The 26,201-nt window shown below is 35.7% G+C and overlaps 1 protein-coding gene across 1 annotated transcript in view; it reads left to right on the forward strand.

Moving 5' to 3' along the window:
- Positions 1-26,201, forward strand: part of LOC150108401 (uncharacterized) — a 132,005-nt gene that overhangs the window by 100,154 nt on the left and 5,650 nt on the right. Inside the window, exon 3 of the mRNA XM_090415819.1 lies at positions 7,666-7,786. Coding sequence (XP_090271945.1) covers positions 7,666-7,786 — 121 coding nt within the window. The remainder of the gene's footprint in view (positions 1-7,665; positions 7,787-26,201) is intronic.

The following is a 26,201-nucleotide window of genomic DNA, read 5'->3' on the forward strand; positions in this document are numbered from 1 at the left end:
GATTGAATCTAGTTGAAAGTGTGTCTAGTTGTTTGATGATTTAACTTTATATGGCTTTATTAAATGAGATATACGAAAAGCTATGATAAACACCTACAACAAAAATAATCCGATTTGTGCAACAAGGGAAAGACTTTTTTTTTTCAGAGGATTTCAAATGATGCAGCAGCATCGTAACAAGTGTACAACACTTAGTGGGGAAGTTGTAGAATAATGTAGAAAAGTTACATGGTTCTACCTCAATTCCTTCGTGGTGATTATCACAACATCTCAACCCCCCATCTCGTATTTATTCTCACTGAATCCATTAAAATCAGTCATTGGTCGCATTAAGTCCACTCAAAACACCTCATGTAAAGATTTGGTAATCCAAAACATAAACCAGCAAAAACAAAAAAAAAAGAACTTGGAAAAATAACAGAGGACATGCATCTACCATGGCATTCTAATAAGTATTATTACTGTTATATAATGTAAATCAGATAAATGATTAGAACAGTAGAATTAGATGAGTTTATTAGAACAATTTACTGCTCTGATAAACAAGTGAGACATTTTGACATCTAAACAACTTTTCTGACATTTTCTTTCTGATATCCTAACTATGTCGTTTGATGATCGGTTTCCGCGAAGGACTAATCAATCTCTTTACAGCTTAAGACGCGTTTTTTTTTCTTTATTTATTTATTTTGTCACACTCTTCGGAATTAACTAATTTGCTTGCTTTTTAAGAACGAAATCAATCATTGAATGAAAATCTTACTTGATAAAAAGCTTAGAATTAGTCTCGACTTTCATAATAAACTAAAGTGATTGTTCTTTTGAGTTTTGAGCTTGAAGAAATAAGATTATATAAAACATTAATAATCATTAATCTGTGATAGTGATTTAAGAGAACCTAAGCCTAATATACAGATTTCAACTGCCACACCAGCACGCTTTCCATCACTCAATAAAAGACCAGTGTTCAAATCCCTTTAGGGACCAAAGGAATTCTGTTAGACTTCAAGTGAGGCCGAGAAATGAGATTGGCTTATTAACTTGTCAAAAAGAAAGTCTGAAAATTCTAATTTTTGTACCAAAGCGGAAAATGGGTTTGGTTCACACAACACTGTGGATCTTAATATACGAGGACCTTTTCAGAAAACTCACTCGCCATTCTTATTACTTCATATGACGTGATAAGCTTCCCAGCTTCTTTCTTGAACTTTGGTGCAGTGGTTACACAACACAGTCCCCTCTCGCATACTGAGTGGGCTCTGATGTCATTGAAATATACGATAAACTGAAAAGATGAGATTAAGAAAAAAATTGATTAAACACCCTATCAGTTTCCCGTTTCCCCATCATCTATATAATGCTATATATTGGCTTATGACTGCGTAAAATCACGTCTTTCACACTTACAGCCATTGACATATTTTTGCTCACGGAGCCGAATACAAATTATGCGTCCCATCCATTTAAAGAATGCCTACAGTTTTTTTTTTTTTTTTATGTAGAAAAAAACAACACATTAATGAATATTAGATATATCTACTTCTCTCTTCTACGTGTTAGGCCTACTGCCTATTACAGAGCTATCTTAAGCCCTTATAAGTCGTACCTGTCCCGAGGAGAATCGAACCCAGGACACCTTTCCCAGGCATACGCACATAGCCACTAGGCTAACCGCGCGGGCATATTAAATATATAAAATAACAAAAATTACTTTTATTATTAAATAAAAAGTATTTATTTAAAATATTTTTTTTATAAAATATAAAAGGTCTGATATTAGGAATCCACCACATTTTATAGCCAAATAAATAAAGCAATTTAAAACTTTAAAGAAGCCAGTATGATCGCCTTTTATTAATGCTTAAATTATGTTTCACAAGCTGATACTGTTTCGAACTGTTGGTTCTCATTGGAGACGAGACAGAACCAAATGTTCCAACCTCCCAAGTTTAGAAAAACTGGCGCGTAACCCTGGTAGCTGCAATTTTGTTAGTGCCCCCGAAAGGATCACAGTCGAACCTCGGTCTGACACGGCCACAAGCAAGTACCGCTAGGATGCCACTTAGCCCAGCAGCAGGCAAAGAACCCGCTGGCATGCACGAGCCTGCTGTTCTTGACTAAGACTAGACGGAAGGAAAAGGCTCTTTTCAATACCATAGCAATCCTTTGTTATAAAGTTAAATTCATCATAAGTGACCTCTCTGTAGGTGCATAATCAATAGCTAAAGTACAGGGTCAAAAGGCTCAATTTGACATAAGTAAGATATTAAAACGGAGGATATTAGGGACCATCCATATTTTATAGCCAAAGAAAGAAAAAAGAAACTTCGAAGTTCGAAATTTTGCTCTCTTTAGGTTTCTGTCTGGTCTCTGATGAGAACCAACAGTTCGAAACAACTATTAGGCCAGTGAAACCTAATGTAAGCACTAATAAAAGGCGAACGCAATGACTTCTGGGCAGAGCTCGTGTCATTTAAATAGTGCAACTCCGATGCCAAAGGTTACATTCTGAGAAGCTGCTCTCTGGTAAATTTCGATACTTTTAAGTTTCTTTCTTTATTTATTTGGCTATAAAATATGGATGGATGTGTAATATCCTCCATTTTAATATAATACATATGCCAAATTGATCCCTTTGAACTCTGTACTTTAGTAACTATTTTATTCTTTGTACTCAATTCTGGTATCTTTGTTGCGCCGAGGGGGGGTGAAGTGAATAATTCATTCTGTCTGTCCTAATTGTAGTATTAAAGAAATTTCCGTGTCTACATGCTTTTCTTTTCTTATCTTGCAAATGAATGGTTTTGGAAGATTTATCTTGGGTGTATTAACATAATCAAGTTTAGAGGAAGACGATATTCTTATAATTCAATGATTTAGTGGCTTTTACATTACGTATCAAAGTGATGCAATTTGTAAAAAAACATAGGTGAATAGAAATATTTTCTTCGGAAGACTCGCTATAAAGCTTTCAGAACTCTTTATTTAACACTGTTTTGTTTTTAAAACAAAACTTAAAAGGACTTATTTCATAAAGGTTTGTTGTATGTACTTATTCATGCGTAGGCGTGTAGTTTGTGATTATCAACGGGTTCTGAAATCGGTGTCTTCAATTTCCTTTTATTTTTCAAACGCTTTTATTGTTCGCATTGAATGTCAAAGCCAGTCGTTGAATCTGACTACAGTTTAGTTGTCGAGATATTCTATTACTTTTGTGTTTACTAGCCTTTCTTTTCGTTCAAACAAAGTTGCATCCCCATCTGAGTTGAATAAACAATAACAATGATGTCAGTGACACTCATCCTTTAGAACGGCTCCTTGCCGTTTGTTCAAGATTGACTCGAAGAGCAGAAGAGAAATCAGTAAAGTAGATGTAGAAAATTTCAGAAAAATCGTAGCGTATTCTAGTTCATGGAGTTGCTTTGTACTGAAATTAAATATTATGATAGGCGAAATAGCGTTGAGAATTGATTACCATGCTGAGAATGAATGTTTTTATTTTTCATTTTCAGTAAAACATTGTGTGGTAAAGAGTTAATAAAATTATTTTGTACTTTTATGAACGTTTTTGATCCTCCTCGTCACAAAGCTTTAAGTCCTTTCTGTGCCTTAAGTGTAACAATAAAAATACCATAAAGTCATTTTTATGATTAAGTTTTTTTTAATTTAAATCTTTCAAATATTTGTTTTTGTATTTTCAATAAATGTACCTAGTTAATCAGTATTCTGTTCGTAATTTCAAATCTGCTATGAGTTTTGAGATTTTTAAAATTCATTAACTTTGACTTCGTTCTGACGACATATTGTTGTAGAAGTCACAAAATGTTACATTTTATACATCTCTTCGCTTCGTGGAAAATGTGACATCATTAAGAATAATCCTTATGTAAAGTTTTGTGATTCTATCTGATTCTGCGCTTTTATTTAAGGATGCATTATTATGTTACATTAAGGAAATGTCTAACTAGTCTTCTGCATCAAAAAGAACCAATCCCTATTTACTTCAAAGCGACTTTTTCCCTATCTTTTTCTTCTTCTTCTTAAGTATTCTGCAATTGAGCAGGTTCTTCTTTTAGTAGCAAACATTTTTCTTCCACTTTCTTCTGTTCTGAGCCTTCTCTTTCAAGGTTATGTACCTGTCTCCATTCAGCATGTCATCTAGATGACATGCTAGATGACATTCAGCATGTCATCTACCATTGTTTTCCTTACTCTTCCTCTGGGTCTTTTCCCGTCTGTTTTTCTTTGAATGGCATCTCTGATTATTCCATTTCCTCTCAGGATATGTCCGATCCAATTTCCCTTTCTTCTTTTTATCATTTTTAACAGATTCCTTTCTTCCTCTACTCTTTTTAAGACCTCTTCATTATTTATTTTATCTGTCCATTTTATTTTTTCCATCCTTCTCCAAATCCACATCTCGAAGCTTTCCAAAATTTTAATTTCTTTTTTCCTTATTGTCCAGGTTTCAACTACATATAAGATAGCACTCCACACATAACATTTTATTAGTCGTTTCTTTAAATTTCTATCCATTTTACTTCTGAATAAATTCCATTTTTAATTAAAGGCATCTTTTCCCATCGCTATTCTTGCTTTTATGTTACTTGTACATCTCCTCGTACACTTTCTAGATGTTTAAACTTCCTAGATATTTACTTGGTTCAATTTTTCTCCATTTATTCTTACATCCATAGTTGTCTCTTTCCTTGTTATTTTCATTACTTTTGTTTTGTGTATGTTAATTTTCATGTAATAGTTGGTACAGGATTCCAGTAATCTGTTCAGCAGATGTCGTAATCCTTACTGAGTGTGATAATAATGCCTTGTCATCTGCTTATCGTATTGAAAATATCTGTCTACCTTCTATATTTATTCCTTCTTCTTCATTCTCCAATGTTTCTTTTGATATTGCTTCGGAATAGATATTGGACAAAATTGATGACAGAACAGCCTTGTCTTACTCCTCGTCCAATGGTACCTGGTTCTGTTGTACCATATACTCGTATATCTTTTAGCATAGCAGTTTGTCCCATATATAGTGATATAATTAGTCTTCTATCTTTCCAATCTATACCAATCTTTTCCATTATTTCCACCATCTTATCCTATTTTTCTTATATTAATTCTTAAATATAAATAACAGATACCATTCATTCATCCATCCAAGAGGCTGAGTTTTCTGACTGGGATTTTAGGCAATTAATGCAACCAACTGGATTTCCTTCCTCTGCTTCGTCTCTGAGAGCAAGTGTTCCATCTCTGTAGAACTGTGCTTACAGGACACGGCCAGTTTCCTGTTTTGAGAGGCGAAAATCCCGAGTTTCTTGGAAGAAAGACCTCATCACAGTATGAGAACATCTAACTTCTTTAATTGAAAAGCCTTGATAAAAGTTCTTCACGTCAGAGATAGGATTTGAACCAAGGTCTTTCCGACCAGAGGACTATGAAGGCTCACAACAAATGCACCTTTTAAAATCTTAACTTAGATAATAACGAAGATTAATAGAATTGGAAAATTTATTTGGGGGAAACTGTAATTGATCTTAAATTGAGAAATAGATAAAAAATGGTCGGTACCATCTAATTTCCTATCCTATCCTATCTCATCTGTCCTGGGACGGGTTGAGTTCCCGTCCCCTAATGAGGGGTTTACGACGAATTAATGCAACTTGTTCGTTACTCCTCTGTTGCATCCCCTAAGGGAAGTTTTCATGACTGTAACTCGTGTGTGTTCACCAGGGGCCGGTTTACGGGAGGAAAATCCCATGTAAAGTGGGGAGAAAAAACCTACTGTCCACGTCCAAGACCGGCTAGCTTAACTATGGCTGAGAAAGATCGTTAAGCTCCTCATGTCGTCGACGGGAATCGAACCTAGGACACTCCTTCCCCAGGCATATGGTTGCAAAGCGCATAGCCACTCGCCTAACCGCGCGCACTCGATCTAATTTAGTTTGGTTTAATTGGAATTACGGCGACAATAACTAAGGCCATGAGGCCAGTATATTATACCTACTTATCGCATGCATTCTTTTGTTGGTTTGCTTATTTTGAGGAATCAAATGTCCGTGTTTTCTTTTAAAAAAAAATCTTGCCACTTCCGTACCTACTAATTCATCGTCAGTTGAAAATATCTTATTTATATAAAGGCGCTTAGCATTCGAATCCTTGTCTTTCCAGTGGGGGGAGTGTATTTCATGATATAAGGGGGCGAAAGATTTTTATAATAGTAAATAAACAAATAATACAGCAGAGAGGAGAGGAAGCTAAATTTAAACTATATGCGAAGTTTGGCTTTGGAATTTTTGAAAATTTGGAGTTTTTGAAAAGCTTCGTATTTTTGAAAATTCGTGAAAAAGAACTTATTGAATTGCTTTAAGCAATGTGTGATAGTGTCCGCGCGGTTAGCCTAGTGGCTTTGCGCTTCGCAACCATATGCCTGGGGAAGGAGTGTCCTAAGTTCGATTCCCGTCGGAGACGTGAAGAGCTGAAGGATCTTCCTCAGCCATAGCCAAGTTAGTCGGTCTTGGGCGCGGGCAGTAGGGTTTTTTCCGCCAGTTTATCTGGTGTTTTTCATCCCGCAAGCAGGCAAACCGGCCCCGTGAACACACAGGGATACAGCCAAGAATACCTTGAGGCATAGGAGTGACCATTCTATCCTCGTATTTCGGTTACGAAATCCAAGCATGCTTGGAAGGTTGTGGGCCTTAAAGGCCTGTTAAAGCCATTGGGATAGGAATGTGTGATAGTGTTTATTTTTAATTAAAAAAAAAACTCTCAATAGCAGCACAAATAATTTTCAGATTTAACTATACAACATCGCTAATTTAAAGCTTGATAGAAGTATTCAGAGATCAATAGAAATAAAACGAACACATTTAAAAAATGGCATTAGCTCTACAAATATTATGCTGTGACGAATGTTTTCTGCCTCTCCTACAGAATAACACATTGACGCTGTTATTAATTATCAGCAGAACACATTAAAAAAAAAGTGATGGTAACACATTTTATTTCACAAGTTCCAAATTAATATTCTAAAACGATCACGTTGTGTTTTATTTAAAAATAACTCTTGCCAATCTGTCACCAAATTATTATCATGTATCAACCTGGTTATTAACTGATTCTCTTTATATGCATAATTCATGAAAATTGGGGAACGAAGTGATCCTCAGATGCTAGTTTAAAAATCAGCCTTGTGGGATTCCATCGTTGAAGAAATTATACGCCGAAGAAGAACAAACAACTTTGAGTGAAAACTTAATTAATATACTAATTAAATATTAATATACCTTGCCATAAATATATCTCATTATCATTGAGAGTATTTGATTCCTAAATTAAATAAGGAAAGCAATCATTGCTCCGTCATGAGTGGCATCTGCAACCTGTTCAAAAATAAACCTTGATAAGCGAGAGTACAACGCAATGTCGTGCATGTCATCTTCTGCAAAAGACCGTTAATTATTTAGGTGTGGTGTTCCCAATACGAACATCACGGAATAGGTAATTATTGTGGTTTTGTAGAAAAATATTGCAAGTAATCATGCATTTTCATACTATTCTTAAGGAAATTGTTTTACATTCTGATGATATTTAAATGTGATTATAAATCGAGTTAAGGCATAGAATTCTTTATTAAGAGTATTTATTTTCGTGCAGGCAGACTGCCTCGAAATGGAAGGCATGACCTGTAGGAATGACAGAGACTGTTTCTGTAAGGAAGCTAACCGTCAGTGTATAGATAACAGATGTCGTACAGTTTCTTCTTCATCTAAACAAGGTGAGCTGATAGACTATTTTTATTGTATATATATATATTATCTTTGATGTCCATTTTACATTCAGGACCGACTTAAAATCGTACAAAGTCTAGTTACACACACACACACACACACACACACACACACACACACACACACACACACACACACACACACACACACACACACACACACACACACACTCATGAGCCAAAACGTTATAACCACTCAGCCTGTTCGCCGGAAACAGGACAGGGAAGGCAATACACGGGTACAGGGATATTCTCATGGACAGACATCACTAGGTCCTCTCATTTCCGCTAATTTTTATCTGGGAATAGTTTCAGACCAGCCATTGCCCTACGTGGTAACAATGTGACCGAGTGGATTTGAACTCTTCCCGCAAGACCATGTCACTATACTCGCATTGCATCAGCATGGTTCGAAGAGATATCCAAGCATCCCTGGCTGCCTAATTCTCCCGATTTAAATTCCATCGAACATTTGTAGGATGGAATGTAGCATCCATCAGTCGACGCCGTTGCCTCGCTCCATCAATGACTTTCAAGATGCTGTTCTGCTCTAGTTGGACCAGAATACCTCAGGACGTGGTTTAGTGTAGTCAATGCCAAGATGTTTCAAAGTGGGTATCTCGGCCAAAGGAGACCCAATACAGTACTAGGTTAGGTGTTTATAATGGTTTGACTGTGTGTATGTGTGTGTGTATGTTTCTTCCCACTTTGAAACCTTCAAAATCCAAAACAAAGATAAATTTGTAATGGCGTTTCATTATTTTTCTCAGATTAAATGCATTCAAGGTATAAGGATCTCTCATTTATATCTTACCCACTTGACATTCTCTTGTCCAAAATACCATTATTCTAAGTTTTTCACCCTTTATTTTTGTGTGGCTTTAAGCATCTTACTTACGTTTAATTCTTTTGTATTTTATTGTTTTAAATTTATTCTATCACACTTCTGGTATTTTAGTGCGTTTCAGATAGGGGACACTTTTAGAAATTAAACAAATTAAAGTTAAGCTTTGCCTTGATCTAAACAGATGATTAAGTCAAGGTAAAGATACCTGGTTAGCTGAATCAGTCTAACCGTTAGTAAAATAATATTTAGAACCGTCTGAAGCAGTAGCTAACGAAAGTGAATTATTATTTCGAATGCCATTACTTTTAACTTTGTAAAATTGGTTTTTTTTTAAGCTAGCTAGTTCCAAAAAGTTTGGAAGCTCACCAAGGGATATGCTTACGGTTTAACACCAAACGAAATGTGTTTTTCCCGTCACGTGTTTCACCCTTCACCCTTTCTAGTTTTAGTTTAAGTTCATTTTTCAAACCTTAGTTTCGCTCTGTGAACTTTCGCCAAGTTATTTCCTTTCTCTAGAGAGTCCTGCACAATATGCGCGGACTGCACTTCGTGAACGCATCACGTTCACAACCGGCACCACTTAATTCTCCCCCAGCCTGATATTGATCATTGCTGCTCCCGCAGGAAAAAAGCATTAAAAGCACTTAAGAGTTGAAATCAAGAGATATCATTTGGAGTGCCCGTACATCAACCGCTAAAGGTTTTCACTACATTTGTTTTCACTTTTTTACACAGTTTTCACAGAAAGAAAATTATCTGCAGTACTTGAATACTGATTTTAGTGACTTTCACGTATCTCTGTCGAATGACCTTGTTTTGTTTGGATGGTTATTAAATTCAATTCATTCATATGAAATGTTTTATAAAAGCAAGTTAGAAAAACAATTAATCTCCATATTTGTGAATTGTCTCTGATTGATCGATATTTACTACATTGATTCTTTTTGTGCGCGTGCATGGAAGCAACAGTTTTTATCTCTAATTTATAGAACAAAAATTAAGCAACAGTTGCATGTTGCGATTATCCAAGAATACTGTAAAATAGGACTTTTTCAGAAATAATCAGATTCAAAAATAAACGATGAAAAAAAATGGATTTGAAAGAAAAGAATTACGAGTAAAAAGCAGATTTTCTTAAAGAATAAAGAGCATACCACCATAAAAAGCTTTCGTATTTGATGCTATTTCTCTACTAACAACAAACAAAACGTGAGCAGAGCTCCAATCCACAAGAAACAAACCTCACATACCGTCACCTCCCCAGACAGTAATTGAAACTAAACTAAAATTGTGCTTCTCATATTTTTGCATTACCTAAACAAAGTTGAGATGGGTTTCCGCTTGTTAGTGACGCTAAATCCTTCCGTACTGACTAGCATATTTTCTATCCCCTCCTCAGAAGTGTGACTTCTTATAAGAACATTCATTCAAGTATCTTATTCAGTCAGTGGCATTAACGGAAAAAATCTCATAAATTATGTTACTCAAATTTTTCTTATGAGAAATTTGTGCGCTGTGAGATAAAATCAAAGTATGAAAGAAAAGAAAGAATCCCAATTCGTAAGTGTAAGACATGAAAGACACTCCAGGGAGTGAGGGGCTCATCGAGGAAAAACACATGCTACACGCACCAGCTATCATGCTTACTCTTGAATTCATTCACACTGCTTGCGCTCACAACATCCAATGGCAATCCATTCCAGTCACGCACTACCCTATGAGAGAAAAATCTAGCTCTCTCACCCTCTTCTTAGCGGCATTCATTTTCAGCTTCCAGGGATGTCCTCTTGTCCTTTCCCCACCTTCCATAAATTGAAAAATTCCATTAGTTGAAATCCTGTATGACCCTTTCAGAAGTTTGCACATCTCAATCATATCACCCCCTCTTTTTCCTGTTTGCTAGTGTCTGCAGTCTACAAATTTTCAATCTTTCTTCATAATCAGTATTCCGCAGTCCTGATATCGTTTTAACACTCCCCTTTGCATTCTCTCCAGTCTATCAGAATCACAACGGAAACCAGGAGACCAGACCTGCGCACAATAGCCTAAGCGAGGTCTATTCAAGGCCTTGTAAAGAGGCAAAATGACATCCTTATCTTTACATGCGAACGGTCATTTCAGCATTATAATTATCTTTTGAATTATATTTGCAATCTTTCATATACGGCTCCTGAAATTGCACATGTGTTCACTATATTAAGTTACTTAATTTTTAATTACTTACGGATTTAGTGTAAAACTACTGTCGCAAACAAAAGTTTTCAGTGATATAAAATAATGATGTGAATTCAGGGCGAGACAAAATGTGCAGAATCCTACTTGCTACGAAAAAAATATACTAGTCCAAGACTCTTCCTCCATGTTTAATGATATATCCCAGTAAGTCTAGAAGTTCCATAACTTGATTAGAAGGGCTGTATTCTTGTTTGAAGAGCATTTTCTTAGAGTGAGAACCATTCTAAGAAGGTGAAGTCAGTCAAGAATAAGAATAGAAAGAACAATAAAAGTGACGTTGATTTTTCAGAAAACATGAAATTTGTTACGTTAACTTTGTTACTAGAATGGCCCCTCATGTTATAGCACGTTCTTCTGTGTTTTCTTAAAGTTTAAAAGCGCTTTTGTTTAGAAAGTTTCTTTTTTATTAAATAAAAAAATAAATTGTATTTTGTCGAGTTTGCAGTTACTGACTAGTTGATAAGTTCGCCAACGGGCGAGTGTATTTGTTGAGCCCTGGATATGATGGTAAGTTCAGGACAGAGAAAATCATTCTGCGAGATGAGTTTCTTCCTTTTACTGTTTTGTCAATGGCAAGACAAGTGCAGCTTGCAGTGATGGTTCAAATGATATCTCTGAACCGCAGAATGCTCCAAGAGTCTTATATTTCCACTTTAATCGCGATGAATAATCTTAAGATGATGATGATGCACCTCTCCATTGACCCAGATCTGCTGGCTTCTTTTTATCGCAAAATACCTTTCAGACACTCATGTCTGAAATAAAAGATCCTTTCTGATACGTCTCTTAAAAGTATAGCAGTTCTTACACAATACGATGAAAATATCTCTAATTTTATGGTATTTTCAATAGTTTAAAATTCCTCTAACGCCTTTTATTCCAAAGCGAGTAGACGGAGCCGTCTTAACTATAATATTCTTGAATATTGGTGGGCAGCCGTTATTAATACTTCAGTCATCGCTAATAATGAACTCCACGCCATCAATGAATCGAGACTTTCAGGGAAAAGATTATGGCAGACAAGTGCCGCCATCCTATGATCTTAAAACGAATAAGTATACATTATTTATTTCAATAATTGCATAGAATATTTTCATGTTTTCTAACTGTTGAAGAATATGATCGAATGCAGGCACACGAACGGTATAAAGTGCAGGCCAGAAGGGTAACGAGTGTGGTAAAAAAAGCAAAAGCGGATTATGAAAGGAAACTAGCTATGCAAGCAAAAGAGAATCCCAAACAGTCCTTTCAATATGCTGCAAGCAAGAAAAAACTGTACACGGCAAAATGATTTTAAGGAATGACGATGGTAAGGAGGTCACTGAATCAGTCGATATAGTGGAGTTACTGAGCGCGCACTTTGCAAATATATCATCCAGATGGTGACATTGAAGAAATGAAGGAACCATTAGTTTATACGGGAATTGTGATGAATGAAGTGGAGGTGAATAGTCGTCTATTACAGAACCTTAATGTGAATACAGCTGTGGGATTGGATGGTATACCGGCACGGGTCTTGCGTGAAGCGGCTAAGGAATTATCAGTGCCCTTGACCATGTTGTTTAATCTGAGTCTCGGGTCTGGTTTAGTCCCGAAGGTGTGGAAAGAGGGGAAAATAGTTTCACTGCATAAAGGAGGATCCAGACTACGGTTGCAAATTACCGACCGATCAGCATATCGGCAGTCATTGTCAAGGTCTTAGAGAAAGTAGTCAAGGGAAAAATACAAGAATGGATTGATGAAAACGAGATACTGTACAGGGGAAAGCATGGCTTTGTGAAGGGTAGATCATGCCTCAGTAACTTGCTCAAGTTTTATAACAAGGTGACGGCTGAACTGGATAAGGGTAATGGTTTTACAGTGATACTGCTGGACCTGGAAAAGGCGTTTGACAGGATACCACATGGAATTCTAATCCGTAAACTACAGCATATGGGAATGGATATAGGGTTGGTGAGATGGATAGGTGGGTGATTGATGGAGAGATATCAAAGCGTAGTTTATTCAGGAGTAGAGTCCAAAAGACGGCTTATGACTAGTGGTGTGCCGCAGGGTTCTATTCTTGGACCACTGCTGTTTAATCAGTTCATTTGTTCGCTGATGATGCAAAGTTGGGTAGGGCGATAGTGAATGCAGAAGATGTCAAAATCTTGCAGGATGACTTGGATAGATTGGAGTTCTGGGCTAAGGTAAATGGATGTCAATTTAATGTGACAAAATGTAAGGTTATGCATTCTGGGGTGAAAAGATTAGCAGCAGTATACCACACATTGGTGGAACTGTACTCCAGGAGATTGAGGCCAGGGAGTTGGGAGTGTTGGTGGATAGGGAGATGAGGTTTAGGTTGGAACATTGCAAAAGTAGCTAAATCAGCTCATCAACTCACTTGGTTGTTGAAAAATACCTTGACGAGCAGAGACAAGCAAGTTATTGTACCTCTGTACCGAGCCTTGATAAGATCATCTCGACTACTATGTCCAGATTTGGTCACCTCGGTTCCTTCATGATGGGGAGGAGGTGTAGGGGATCCAGAGGCGAGTGACTAAGATGATGGAAGGTCTATGGAATGAACCATATGAGAACAGGTTGAAGATTTGTGGGTTGCAGAAACTAGTCGATAGGCGGAAAAGGGGAGATATGATTGAGACATTCAAATTGCTAAAGGGATTCTATAGGATTAATTCGGAGGATATTTTTGAGATCAGGACTGGTGGTGGTGGGAGAACTAGGGGACACCTATGGATCCTGGGCAAGAGTGTGGTTAGCAGGGGTGTTAGAGCTGGGTTCTTTACTTTTTGAGTGCTAAATGAGTGGAATAAGCTGGGTTCTTTACTTTTTGAGTGCTAAATGAGTGGAATAAGCTGCCAGAGTCTGTTGTGGGTGTTTTGACGGTGAGCGAGTTCAAGGCAAGGTATGATAGATACTGTGAGAATGTCGTATAGTTGTGTGGACATGATGTTTAGGGCCTCCCTCGATGAGTCTAAGGACTCCCTGGAGTCGCCCGAAATAATAATAATAATAATAATAATAATAATAATGATTGGCTGAATTAAAAAGAAAAAAACCCGTAAACCTTAGAAAATATATGATACGATGAAAGTACAAAAAAAGTAACAAAATGTCTGTTTTATTATGTCTGTTTTTTTTTATTATCGCCTCTAAAAGTGAAGCGGCCAACTTTATTCGATGATAACCTTTATAAAATCCTTTTTAATATTTCTTTTATGTGGTATACGATCTAAGACATTAAAGAGCTATTACTACAAATCATATTGACTCAGCTTGAAAGTCTAAATCGAAAGCCTAAGTAAGACTCTTCCCCTAAATCAGAGGTTCGGTCGACTGCACGTTCGCTACCTTGCAGATACGTGCGTGGTGTAGCTAAATTTAATGTTTTTTAGACTTGTTTGCAGTTTTATTTAAATCCATGTATTCCTTTTAGTATGTGGCATATTCCTTAGGAATGAAATGCTTTGTCCTGTATGACTAGTAGTCCTAATAGAAGTTATGACGGTTGTTTTAATCCTGAACTGTTTCAAACATTACAAAACGCAATCATTAGATCTTCTTTGTTGAGGATATTGGATAAGGAAGCAAACCATCTGGATGAGCTCAATGTGTAGAATGACGTTAAAAGATTGGAAAACTGGAGAATAAAGCGAAGATTAAAATTTGACGAGGAGGAATTTGAATACCTTAGATTGGGTCAGTATGCATAGTTTTCAGATTAATACATAATGAATTGAAAGACTTTAGAAGGAGTTAGTGAATAGAATGATTTGAATATTGTAGTGGGCGGAAATGTAAATTTCGGATTCATGATTGTTAGCAGGTTAGTAAAGCTCAGGGGAAAAAAAAAAGCTTCAGTTATAGAAAAGAAGTTATGACGCCATTAAATATGCCACTTTTCAGGCGCGAATCATAAAATCACAGCTCTGAACTTGGGTCAACTAGACTTTTAGTGTTTGCCAAGAGAATAGAAGATATTAAAAGAAGAATCAGTGAGTTGTGTGGAGGATTATATTATAATAACTACGGGACTCATTTGAAAGATTTCCCCCCCCCCCCTACACACACACACACGCGCACTTTTTTTTTTAATGTAACTCCCTTTCTTGCAAGGTTTTTGTATAAACCTATAATACATCAGTACCCGAAATAGTAGATAAAATACAATGTAAGGCTGTTGTTGTCCGGTGAAAAGAATATGGAGCTTAAATGATTATTATACATTACATGCTAAGATTGAAATGATTAAATTTAATGACGATGGTGTATCGAATACTGAGATAGACCGCAAGATAAACTTACCTCGCACTACTGTTGTTACAGTTGCTAAAATCGGAGATAAAGTTCTTTGAAATGAAAAGTGCTACACCAGTTGATGCTGCAGTTATCCGTAAACGTGACAATCTTATTGTTGAAATAAAATTTTTAAAAAAAATTTTAATGGTGTAGATCGATGACCAATCTGGTTGATCATCCATCTATTAAGCCAAGTTATTCAGAATCATTTTTTTCGATTGCGAAAATTATTCTAAATTTTTCGTTTGCATATCTAACGTAACTAAATGTTTTATTTACGTCATTTACGGACGTATAGGACGGCTTAAAGTGTGATTAAATGCATCTACAAGTGAAAAATAAAGGAAAAAAACGACAGTGATTTGCTATACGATGAAAATCTCTATACGAGTGGTCTAGAACCTAACGTGCCATATGACCGGGGTATATGGCATCAGCGTACAGGTATACCTCGGCCATTCGACATATTAGGTTCCGGACTACCTTTGTATAGTTAATTTCGTCATATAGCTAATCATTCTTTTCTTTACATTCATGTAATGGTTTAATAACGTTTTTAAACAGTCATATATGTGCATAAATGACGTAAATAAAGCACTGATTTACGTCTAATACGCAGAAGAAATAAATATTCTGAATAGCTCGCTTTAGAAAATACGCCAATCAGTTTCGCAACAGCACCTTTCCCTTGAATTTTGTCTGCCATTATTAGCAACAATAAAATAATCGTCAGTTTATAATTCACAGTGAAATACCAAAACACAGATACAGGGCGCAGTCACGTCGTAAACAAACAGGTCAGGAAAATAACTGCGCCTCGGTTGAGAGCGTCATGTCGCTAAAACCGTCGTATAACGAATTATCGTAAAGCTGGGTATAGGAGACTTCAACAAGCAGTTGTATATAATACAGAAAATGTAAATAGTTTACACAGAATTACATAAACATTATGAATGCAGAACAGGTTAAATAATGTCGTTGACATATCGATGATTATAGAAATTGATATTATTAATACTACTTTATTCATAAATAATGATAATTAATATTACTAAATGTGATTAATGAAAATTAAAAAGTTTCGGAATAGACTGGCGTGTTCGAGCTACGGCCTCCGAAAATTTAACATTGGCCATGAAACTATTTTGTATATTTTGGCTGCTTATTGTGGTGTTTTCCTGCTGGTTTGTTTAGTTTGAGGGATGAAAAATCCAAGTTTTCGGGAGCAAAATCCCCACTTTTTCCTTATGAGATCGAATAAGTCTTCTCCAGTCCACAAACTCGTAGAAAAGGTTCTTATCTCTTAGAAGGGATTCTAAAACCCACATCTTTTCCATCAAAGGACGTCATTATTACGAAAATGACGTCTGATTTCAATGAAGGGTATCGTCTCTCTCTCTCTCTCTCTCTCTCTCTCTCTCTCTCTCGAAATGAGAGATAGAACTCTGATTGCTTCTCTTAACATTCCCTAAAAAATAACAAAGTGAAACATTAAATGGTTTGATTTGGTTCATGTCTCTATCTTTGCCTTGGGTTGACTGTGCTGAGTGGTTTTGGAATTACGTCCGAAGTAACTAAGATTATGAGACTACCGCCTTTCTCGGTCACTTTTGTAATTAAAAAAAAAAAAATTAGCTAGAACTTAGTTGCCAGTATCATTTTATAATTAAATAATTCTTCAGGCTAACGTAGTACAACTAATCTATACTTGATTAGTATTATTATTTTAATCAAAGATATGTTTGAATCCCCAGCATTGAGTTAGTCAGTCTCGAGTTGTGGTCTTGAGTTTGATTTCGTCCTGTTACTCTGGGTTTCCTCTCAGAAACAAAATTTTCTTTTTTTAGCGTTGGGTACATTGCATAGGGTGAATAATTCGTGTAGATTATACCCATGCACATTAGATAGACTAATGTCTCCTGACGAAATAATAATGATAATAACAAAGATGTGAAGACTGATTGTGGTAATCGAAAAAAACAAATAGAATGGTTCGATATTCTCAAATGAGTCAAAGTTATGATTTGCTTTAAGGGTCGTTATTTGAAAGCGTGGTACTTTATGCAACATACAGCAAAATCTCTCTCTCTCTCTCTCTCTCTCTCTCTCTCTCTCTCTAATAGCCAAACATTACATTCTATTTTGTATACAGTATGTTCTTCCCTATTACTGGCTGAAGAAGAAAAGTATGTATTTAAAAAAAGGATCTTGCTCTCCGTTGGATGTGCAGGAATGCTTGCGACCTAAAATGGCTTTGAACTAGATTTGAGTTCATATCGTACTCTGAATCTCGATGAGTTTCCTCGCCTGATGACACACCACTACCACCCTGTTTATTGTGGGCTTAACATAGCTTTATAAACATGTTTAGTAGGGTTTTTTTCCCGTCAGAACAAGGTTTTAGGATTACCTGATTCCCATTCCGCTCCTAGCACTGACATATGAAAATAGCAATAAACATGATATGGCGACCTCGTTTTTTTCTTCCTGCTAAGACAATATCCTCGATATCCTGCTCATGTTGTAATATGCCACTTGAAATCCCTTAATAATTCATATTTTGTTGTCATTGTTATTCATTATAAGCATATTATGAGCAGTTTGGGAAATAAATTGGTTTTAGTCTGTTACACTCGTATTATTACTATTATATTGTAATTCATAACATAATTCCTATTATGTCATCCTGATTAGCATTATTCATCCTTTCGATACAAAAGATGCAGCTCAAACAAGAAGTATTAACCGCAATTACTTATTGTGAGTCAAGATCCTTTCATAACGAAGACCTCTAAATTAGAGCCAACGCAACCCGCTACATACATCTATATAACAAAGCAGTGCAGTTGTTTACCAGATGTCGCTTCCTCCGCAATTATTAAATAATATCAGGTGATCCCATGCTCCTTTCCCAGTGCCCGCTTATCCCTCATCTCGTGTAGGCGCCCGTGCGCCCCCCCCCCCCCATTGCACTCACATGCGTACAATACCGCGATGATAAAATCCTGGCGGCTGTAAACGATCTTACGGTATGTGAACATAAGGGCTGGTGAGAGGAGATAGCGGAGTTTATGAGTTGCTGTTTCCTCGTTCATCCCTCCCTGCCTAGTAGCTGTGGATTCAGAAAGGATTACTGTTATTTGTCATCTGCCGAAGTGTTGCAAAACTAATTTGCTTGGGTCAGGTATACACACATGCAAACGCGACTGTTTCACCAAAATGGGAAAGAAAAGCCCTTTGAATTTAAAACCAGCATGTCATACTAGCTGTAATCCATTGTAATAGGTTTTTATTTAAGTGTTAACTTAAAACAAAAAATCAGAAATTGGTCAAGAAAAATGTCTTCCTTTTTTTTTCTGGGATTAAAATATTTCGGTTATGTTGGATTACTACCAAAGCAACTAAGGATAATGAAGGCCAGAGTATTGTATCTGCCAACAGCATGTTCTTCGGTTAGTTTGCTTGAATTTTGGAAAAGAAAAAAAAAAAAAAAAACTATGTATTCCATCCAGGATACCAGCAAACTCACCTTCAGCGAGGTCTCCTGGACTACATTCGAACCCGGGACTTTCCAGCTGAGGAAGAAATTTTCTCGAAGTCTTCAAATTAAAAAACGGGAAACTTTTCTTAAAGTTTCATTATAATTTTGTTCTTCAGAACAAAATCCAGGTCCTAATAACAATATGGACTATCCGCTGTTCTCAAATAGCTGTTATCGAACACATTCGCTCTCAGTGTTCCAATGAAATAGTCTGAATGAAGTAAAAGAAGTGCATTAACGTCTTGAACGATTATAACGCAAGCTAGTTATGAACTGAAATCTGAAAAAAAAGAAAAAGAATGTTTGGTTAGATGGTTTTTAAAACTTCGGGATTCAGTTGTTACATTTACTTGCAAGTGGACGGAGTTGTGATGTTTTGAATGAGTTCCAGAAATTAACACTTTTTTTATTTAAAATTCGAAAAATAAATGGGTATTGCAAAAATTGCTGCCAGAATGCTAAATTCTTTTATCCTTTTTTTTTAGATTTGATTAACTTCCAGTTCCCGTGCAAAGTGCTTTTACATCGTGCATTGAATGTAAAAAATTATTTAAATCCACGAAGTCATCAACTTCTCCAAAATGGAAAACCTAATACATAATTTGTTTTCTATTTCTTTACACTTGTGATCAACTCAGCTCAAAAGTTTGTTAAATCATGGAGAAAAGATCCAAAGTTTATTTAATTCATGATTTTGAATTTCACAAAACTTCATTCATGAACTGAATGAAGTTTTGTGAAAGAACGTATCTTCCACTGCGCTTTTTTTTTTTTTTTTTTTTGCAAAGCACTCTTTCGATGTTTTAAAGGTTACTTAGTGGACAGAATTAATATTGTGTTAAACTTGTTTAAGTTATAATAAAATCGATGGGAATTTACATAAAAAAATATTGAAACATATAAAAGTCACGTGGTCCGTAGAGTCCCCCCCCCCTCGATCCTTCTACTTCTCCTCAACTTATGCACATCTAGTTCTTTGCACGTAACTTTAGGCAATATTTAAATGGCGAAAGAACAGAAAAAGTAAGCGTGCATGTGAGTGTACATGTGGATAAATAATAATATGCATATTCACATTTTAAAACAGCAAAAAAAAAAAAAAACGTACTCTTGATAAAGGTAGTTTACTCTCTGTAGAGTTATGTAATGTGATTTTTATACCTACCTTTTGTTTATTAATATAGATTTTATATGTTTCAATATTATTTTATGTAAATTCCCATCGATCTTATTATAACTTAAACAAGTTTAACGCAATATTAATATAGGAATGTTTTCTGTCTTCACTAAATAAAGTAAATAAAAATAAATCCGAATGCCGTGATGTTAATATAGCCGTCATATACTATTCTAAGACATTAACCGTGTGTGTGCGTGATGAACAGATTTGCGAGAGAAAAAAAAAATAATTAAAAAAAAAAAGCTCCAAACAATGCATTATCTTTCTGTGGTGATAAGAGTTCGGTTCTGAGTTTAAATGTTCTAGATATTGTTCGTTAATTTTCGCAGTTGAATGGAAAGTCACTAACATCGGTAAAATTATTTACAGATAGAAAAGTTTGTGGATACTTGCTATGATGACTTGTGAGAGTAAATTTCATTTATTCTTGGCGACTTGCACTATCGATACTTGGCTGCATCATTTGCAGTTTCCAAAAATAGGCTTACTTAATTTAAGTCAATAGTTGTTTTATTAAACTTCGCCATTGAGACCCGTCGAACAGATCATTGAAGTATAACAGACAACCCACGTAAAGCTTAGGGGAAGATATCGCATTCCTTCGATTCCTTGCTTTTTCTTTTCTTCTGTTCCCTATAATAAATAATTTTGTTTATAGGGAAATAGAGTGCTCTTCAGGATTCATATCCATCGTTTGTTAGTTAAGGAAACCGAAGAACTTCGTGCAGAAAACAGACAGAGAGAGAAAGAGAGAGAGAGAGAGAACATTCCACCGAAATCTCATTCACCGAAGTTTCCTCTGATACCATTCCAGAGAATTAGTGAATGAATCGTAGCGTTTACTGGCGGAGGCACAGCATCAGCTTTTGCTTGAATGCTCCGCCGAACGCCCATTGATCCGGTTCGCCAGCTGGGGAAGAACTTTTTCCCACCGCCCGCGCGAAAGTCATCAGTCGCCCCGCACGTGCACCATTTCTGTCATCTCTTGTGCGTTCTGCGGATCACCTTCCGAATACAAATGGCTTCGGAGAAAGTAATGGATGGCTAAAAACGGACTCGAATGGAAAGCGTAGACACGACCCATCTATATTTCTGTTCGTCAAAACCACTGAAGAGAGTGAAAGCTGTCTTCAACAGCTGAAGTCACGTGGTCCGTGGAGTTCCCCCCCCCCCTCGATCCTTCTACTCCTCCTCAACTTATGCACATCGTTCTAGTTCTTTGCACGTAACTTTAAATGGCAATATTGTAATTGTTAAGAAATAAATGTAAACTATTTAACTTAATATGTAACAAAATAGGATATAATCATTACGAATCGCAGTGTGTTGGCATGTGAATTCCAGATAACTTTCTGTTCTGTGTTAACAACGGTGTCCAAGGAAAATACAGGAAATATACGTGAAAGTAAAAGAGAAACAGACTTCTCTATGACTTCCACAAACAATAATGAATGCACGTGTTGAGGAAGCCATGGTAGCAAGAAATGGTGTCTGTTTCACATCTGAAAGGCGCTGTCAATGCCGAAATTCAGAGATATTTTCCTACCCTGCTAGAGAATAAACAGGAGTAGCACTTTTCTGAATATTTACGTTGAGATATTACTATCTTCGACCGTGCCATTTAAGAAATGACACGAAGTTTTTTTTCTATTAAAAATAAAGGCATAGTTAAAGTTCTAAAAAAAAATGTCAATAAGCATATTTACTATTTATACTTTTATGTTCGTTTCCGACAGGAAAACAAATTACCAACTTCAGGATGTTATAGAAATTCAACGTTATAGCTCCTTGAGACAAAAACTGAACCAATGAGAGATATAACTATTCTGAGAAAAACTTTTTTTAAAAAAAAGAAACAAATAAACAAAAAAGAAAATTAAAAAAAAAAAACAGAAACAAATCCGAGGTAATAAAGTTGAATTTTCCATTAAAAAAAAGTGCTGTATTGTCCATTCGTAATGATACAAGATAATTGAAGCAGTTCGAATGAATGAAAAGCGAATCTCTTTATGATTAAAAGTAAAATGAAATGCGGCAACATTTACAAAACTAATTTGCTGTTGAACGAGTATTTTTTTTTTGTTCGTGTACAGTTACCCCTTTGAATCGGGTTCTTAATCATCTAACTTTTCTCTTCGGTTAGTTATATTTTTTTCCCTTTCTTCCTCTTTTTTTTTTTTTAACCTACTACTTTCTTGTTACACCGTTGGTATTGAAGTTCACAAAGTCGTACAGTTTCTCTTTGAATATCGGCACGCTTCAATGTTCCTATAGAAAAAGAGGACGCTTGCTTTGTGCGTGTTGATTGGTTCATTACACAAACGCAGGCAACGATGTCATTTAGTGTACTTCTAAATACCTTCCCCTGAAATTAGTTGTCGTTTACAAAACCACATTCTTCCAAATGAGTATTCCTGAAATGAAGTTGCTGATGAGAAAACAACAAGAACAACAACACACACAGACACACACACACACACACAAAAAAGAAAAAAAAACTGAGGAATGTGTAGAAAAATAGCAGCAAAACAAAATAAGAAGTTGAAGAAGGGAACGTGGATAAAGAATTACAGACTTCGTTGGACATTTCAGTCTCCATCAGTGCGCCCTCTATCGGAAACAAAAATATTTGAATAAATTAGTACTCCAAATAGCATTTCATGCTTTATCCTGTATTTCAAGATGGCGTGTTTTCCTATCTTTTTTATTATTATTATTATTTTGCACCGTTTATACTCGTACTTTATTTGCACTCATTTAAAATTAATATATTACGCCTACCTTTGTTTCAGATACGATGAATATTTTATGCAAATATAAATTAAATTCTTTTCCATCCATCACATTGTTAAAAGAAAACATGATGGGGGAAAAAAGTAGGCTTAGAAAAAGTTAGCTGGGCACATTATCAGCTATTTAGGCTGCGTGAAAGATCTCTACTCACTGTTGCGTGTATAATTAAGTTATGAATGCAAACTGACAGACCGCATTAGGGAAAATTCTATTAACGACAGTAAACTAATATGTTCTAAACAAACACTGAAATAATTAGAAGCTAAGAGACCATTTTTAGAAGTGATCTCGATAAACAATTAATCCTAACAGCACATGAACCTAGTTGCAATTTTTGACGAGTTTAATTCCTAATTGAAAATGCGAATACACTAACAGATTTTTCCCGTGCATTTATTTTTACTATGATTTTTCTATATAATTTTCTACATCCTTTACATCGTACTGATACTGTTTTACTTCTTTTGCAACTTTCATTATCATTAAATATATAAAACATACGTCGTCGTACTGCATATCATTACTGGACTGTCCGTAATAGCAAAATGTTTTACACAAATCATGTTAAAGGTAGAACCAACGTTAAGACAGTAAAAACATGATTATAAGTACAACTATTCGAATAAAAAATAATAAAACTTCCTAGTTGTAAATTAGAATAGAAATTTTCTTAAGGAAGCGTTTGCTTATTTATCCGCTTCGTGATCCCCATGCCACCTAGGGCCACGATCCATTTATTCCAGTTACCTCAGTCTTCCGCAACTAATTCTGCGGCTCTTCCGCTGGCTCCCTCCTAACCAGCCATTCTTCTTTCCTTTTCCGTCATTCTCTGCCAAATTAGTTTAGGACTTCTCCTTACTCTTTTTCCTTCCGCAATTCATTTCAGAAAGAGACGCTTAGTTTTAGGTATAAAACTTGAATCCGCACTTGTATTCGTCATTTTCACTGAGCATTGCTAATTTGAGTTTTCCTGCTCATTTCAGTTTTGCCACCACAACCTTCAGCCAGTTTAAAGTTTGGTTGTCATTGGAGTTAGCTATTAATTTAAGCTTCACAAAAACAGGAACACTTTCTTAAATTTGTAACTTGAGTCTCTCATCATTATAAAAAAAAATGCAGACAAAATACGAGCGAATCGATTATAGATTACATTTTATTCATTTATTAATTAATTATAAAATTATTAAAGAAGAAATGTGCATCTTTTAATTGCTTTATTGGGGCTATCCATTCAGATTGTGTTACATGGATATATATATATATATATATATATATATATATATATATATATATATATATATATATATATATATTCTGCAAAATACCCCTCTACAGCTGCAATCACCTCTTGTTTCGATGGAAAACGCTGATCAGCGAGGAAGATTTTTATTTTTGCGAAGAGATAGAAGTCAGAGGGAGCCAAATCTGGGAATAGGGTGGATGTTACAACAATTCATAGTGCAGATCCCTTAATTTTCCCATTGCCAAAACACCATTGTGGGCAGGTGCATTGTCCTGATGAAAGATGATTTTTTCTTCTGCAAACCGGGTCTTTTCTCATGAATTTTTTCATCTAGTCTGGTTAAAAGATCGGAATAATATTCCACAATTATTGTTTTACCCTTTTCAAGATAATTAATAAACAAAATGCCTTTAGCATCCCAAAATACCGATGCCATTGCCTTTCCTGCTGATGGGACCGACTTTGTTTTCTTTGGCGCTGAACAACCGGCTTCTGTCCACTGTTGACTGCTGTTTGGATTCTGGTGTGTAATGGTGAATCCAAGTCTCATCCACAGTAATAAATTGATGCACAAAATCAGTTTTATTTTTGTTAAAATGCTCCAAGTTTATCATGCGAGTTCATTTTTGATCTGCTGTGAGCAAGAGCGGCACCCATCTTGCGCAAAGTTTTTTCATTTGCAGTTCTTCATGCAAAATATATCCTATACGTTCTTTTGAAATGCCTATAGCCTCAGCAATTTCATGCACTTGAACTCGCCGGTCATCCAATACCATATCGTGCACCTGATCAATGATTTCTGGTGTTGTTACACTTTTTGGACATCCTTCACGTGGATCATCTTCAAGGCTGGCACGGCCGAGTTTAAACTCGACAGCCCATTTTTAACTGTCGAAAACGAAGGAGAAGAGTGCCCGTAAACGTTTATGAAGTTCGAATGAGTTTCTTTTGGCGTTAAACCTTCTTTTACAAAGAATTTTATAACCGCACGATACTCAATTTTATCCATTTCAAGGGGTACAGGCAACACTTTTGCTTCAGACAGCTGTATAAATCAAATTACTTGATAGAATGACTTGCAATTTCATATGGATGCATATGACAGATGTACCAACTTAGAAAAAAACTAAGCATTTGCGAGTCCAATTTTTAAGTTGATTGTTTTCAGCCCATTTGGAAATTAGTAATTACTGAATTAACAAATTGAGGAACTTTTCAAGATTTCAGATTTAGGTTTGGACTGTCTTAAATTTTATTTCGTATATTCAAATAACTACGAAGTTCAATCTGTGAGTTTTGAGAATTGATCGCTAGAAGAGTATTATTTTACTTGACAACTAGCACCAGATTTTTGTTGTTTTGTTCATGAGAAAGGGATCGTTCCCAAGCAAATTTGCACAGCGAGATCAAACTGTTAAACTCAAATGCTTTATGAAGATTTCAAAGCGATTGCAGCAATGCTGAAGAGACAGAATTCTCCACCATAACAATGCCCTGCTCATTCTGAGCTGTTCGGGTGGCAATTTATAGCATGTGGCAATGTTTACTTATTTGTCCTGTCTAACACTTGCTTTTTTTATTTTTTTCTGGATATAAAATCAAGTTGAAGAACACTTTTTAACGCCGTAGAAGTTCAGCAAGAATTGTTAGCAGTACTAAATAACACCTTAATAAGAATTCCAACGCTGTTTTCAAACTTCATTGGACCCCATGATCTTGCTATGCTCGATGGGATTGCTTTTCAGGAAATCGTGCCGAATATTTCCTATTAGACGAGCAAAACTGTTTATGAATAAATTCCTGAAATGTTTATATTGCATCTCGTTAATCAAGGAGAAGAGACATCAAACACGTTTTTGTTTCTTTCTAATGCTTTGCTGCTGAAGAAGATTAAAACGATGATCCTGTCTGTTGAGAGATATATTCCACTTCTCCTCATGCTTGAAAGTAATTCTGTGATATCCTTCAAAAATTTTACTTTTCTTTCTTTGTCTTTTTACCACGTGATGGACTGTGATTGCTTTTGTGATTCTTTCGTTGATAGTGTGCACGACATCGATCAAATATAACATAAAATCTCAGCCTTCTTGACATATAATTTTGTATTTTTATGTAGGATGTTATAAGCTTCCGGCCAGTTAAGAAACTTTTTCTTTCCTAAATAAGAAATTCTTAACTGAATGTTGGATCTAGAGGCAATAATAATGTTATTATTATTGAAGTTTTAAAATAACAAAATAAACAATCATATGAAATTCC

Source organism: Typopeltis vanoorti, chromosome 3 (genome assembly GCF_054136105.1).
Source record: "Typopeltis vanoorti isolate ZY-2024b chromosome 3, IOZ_Tvanoo_1.0, whole genome shotgun sequence".
In the NCBI taxonomy this organism is placed as follows: domain Eukaryota; kingdom Metazoa; phylum Arthropoda; class Arachnida; order Uropygi; family Thelyphonidae; genus Typopeltis; species Typopeltis vanoorti.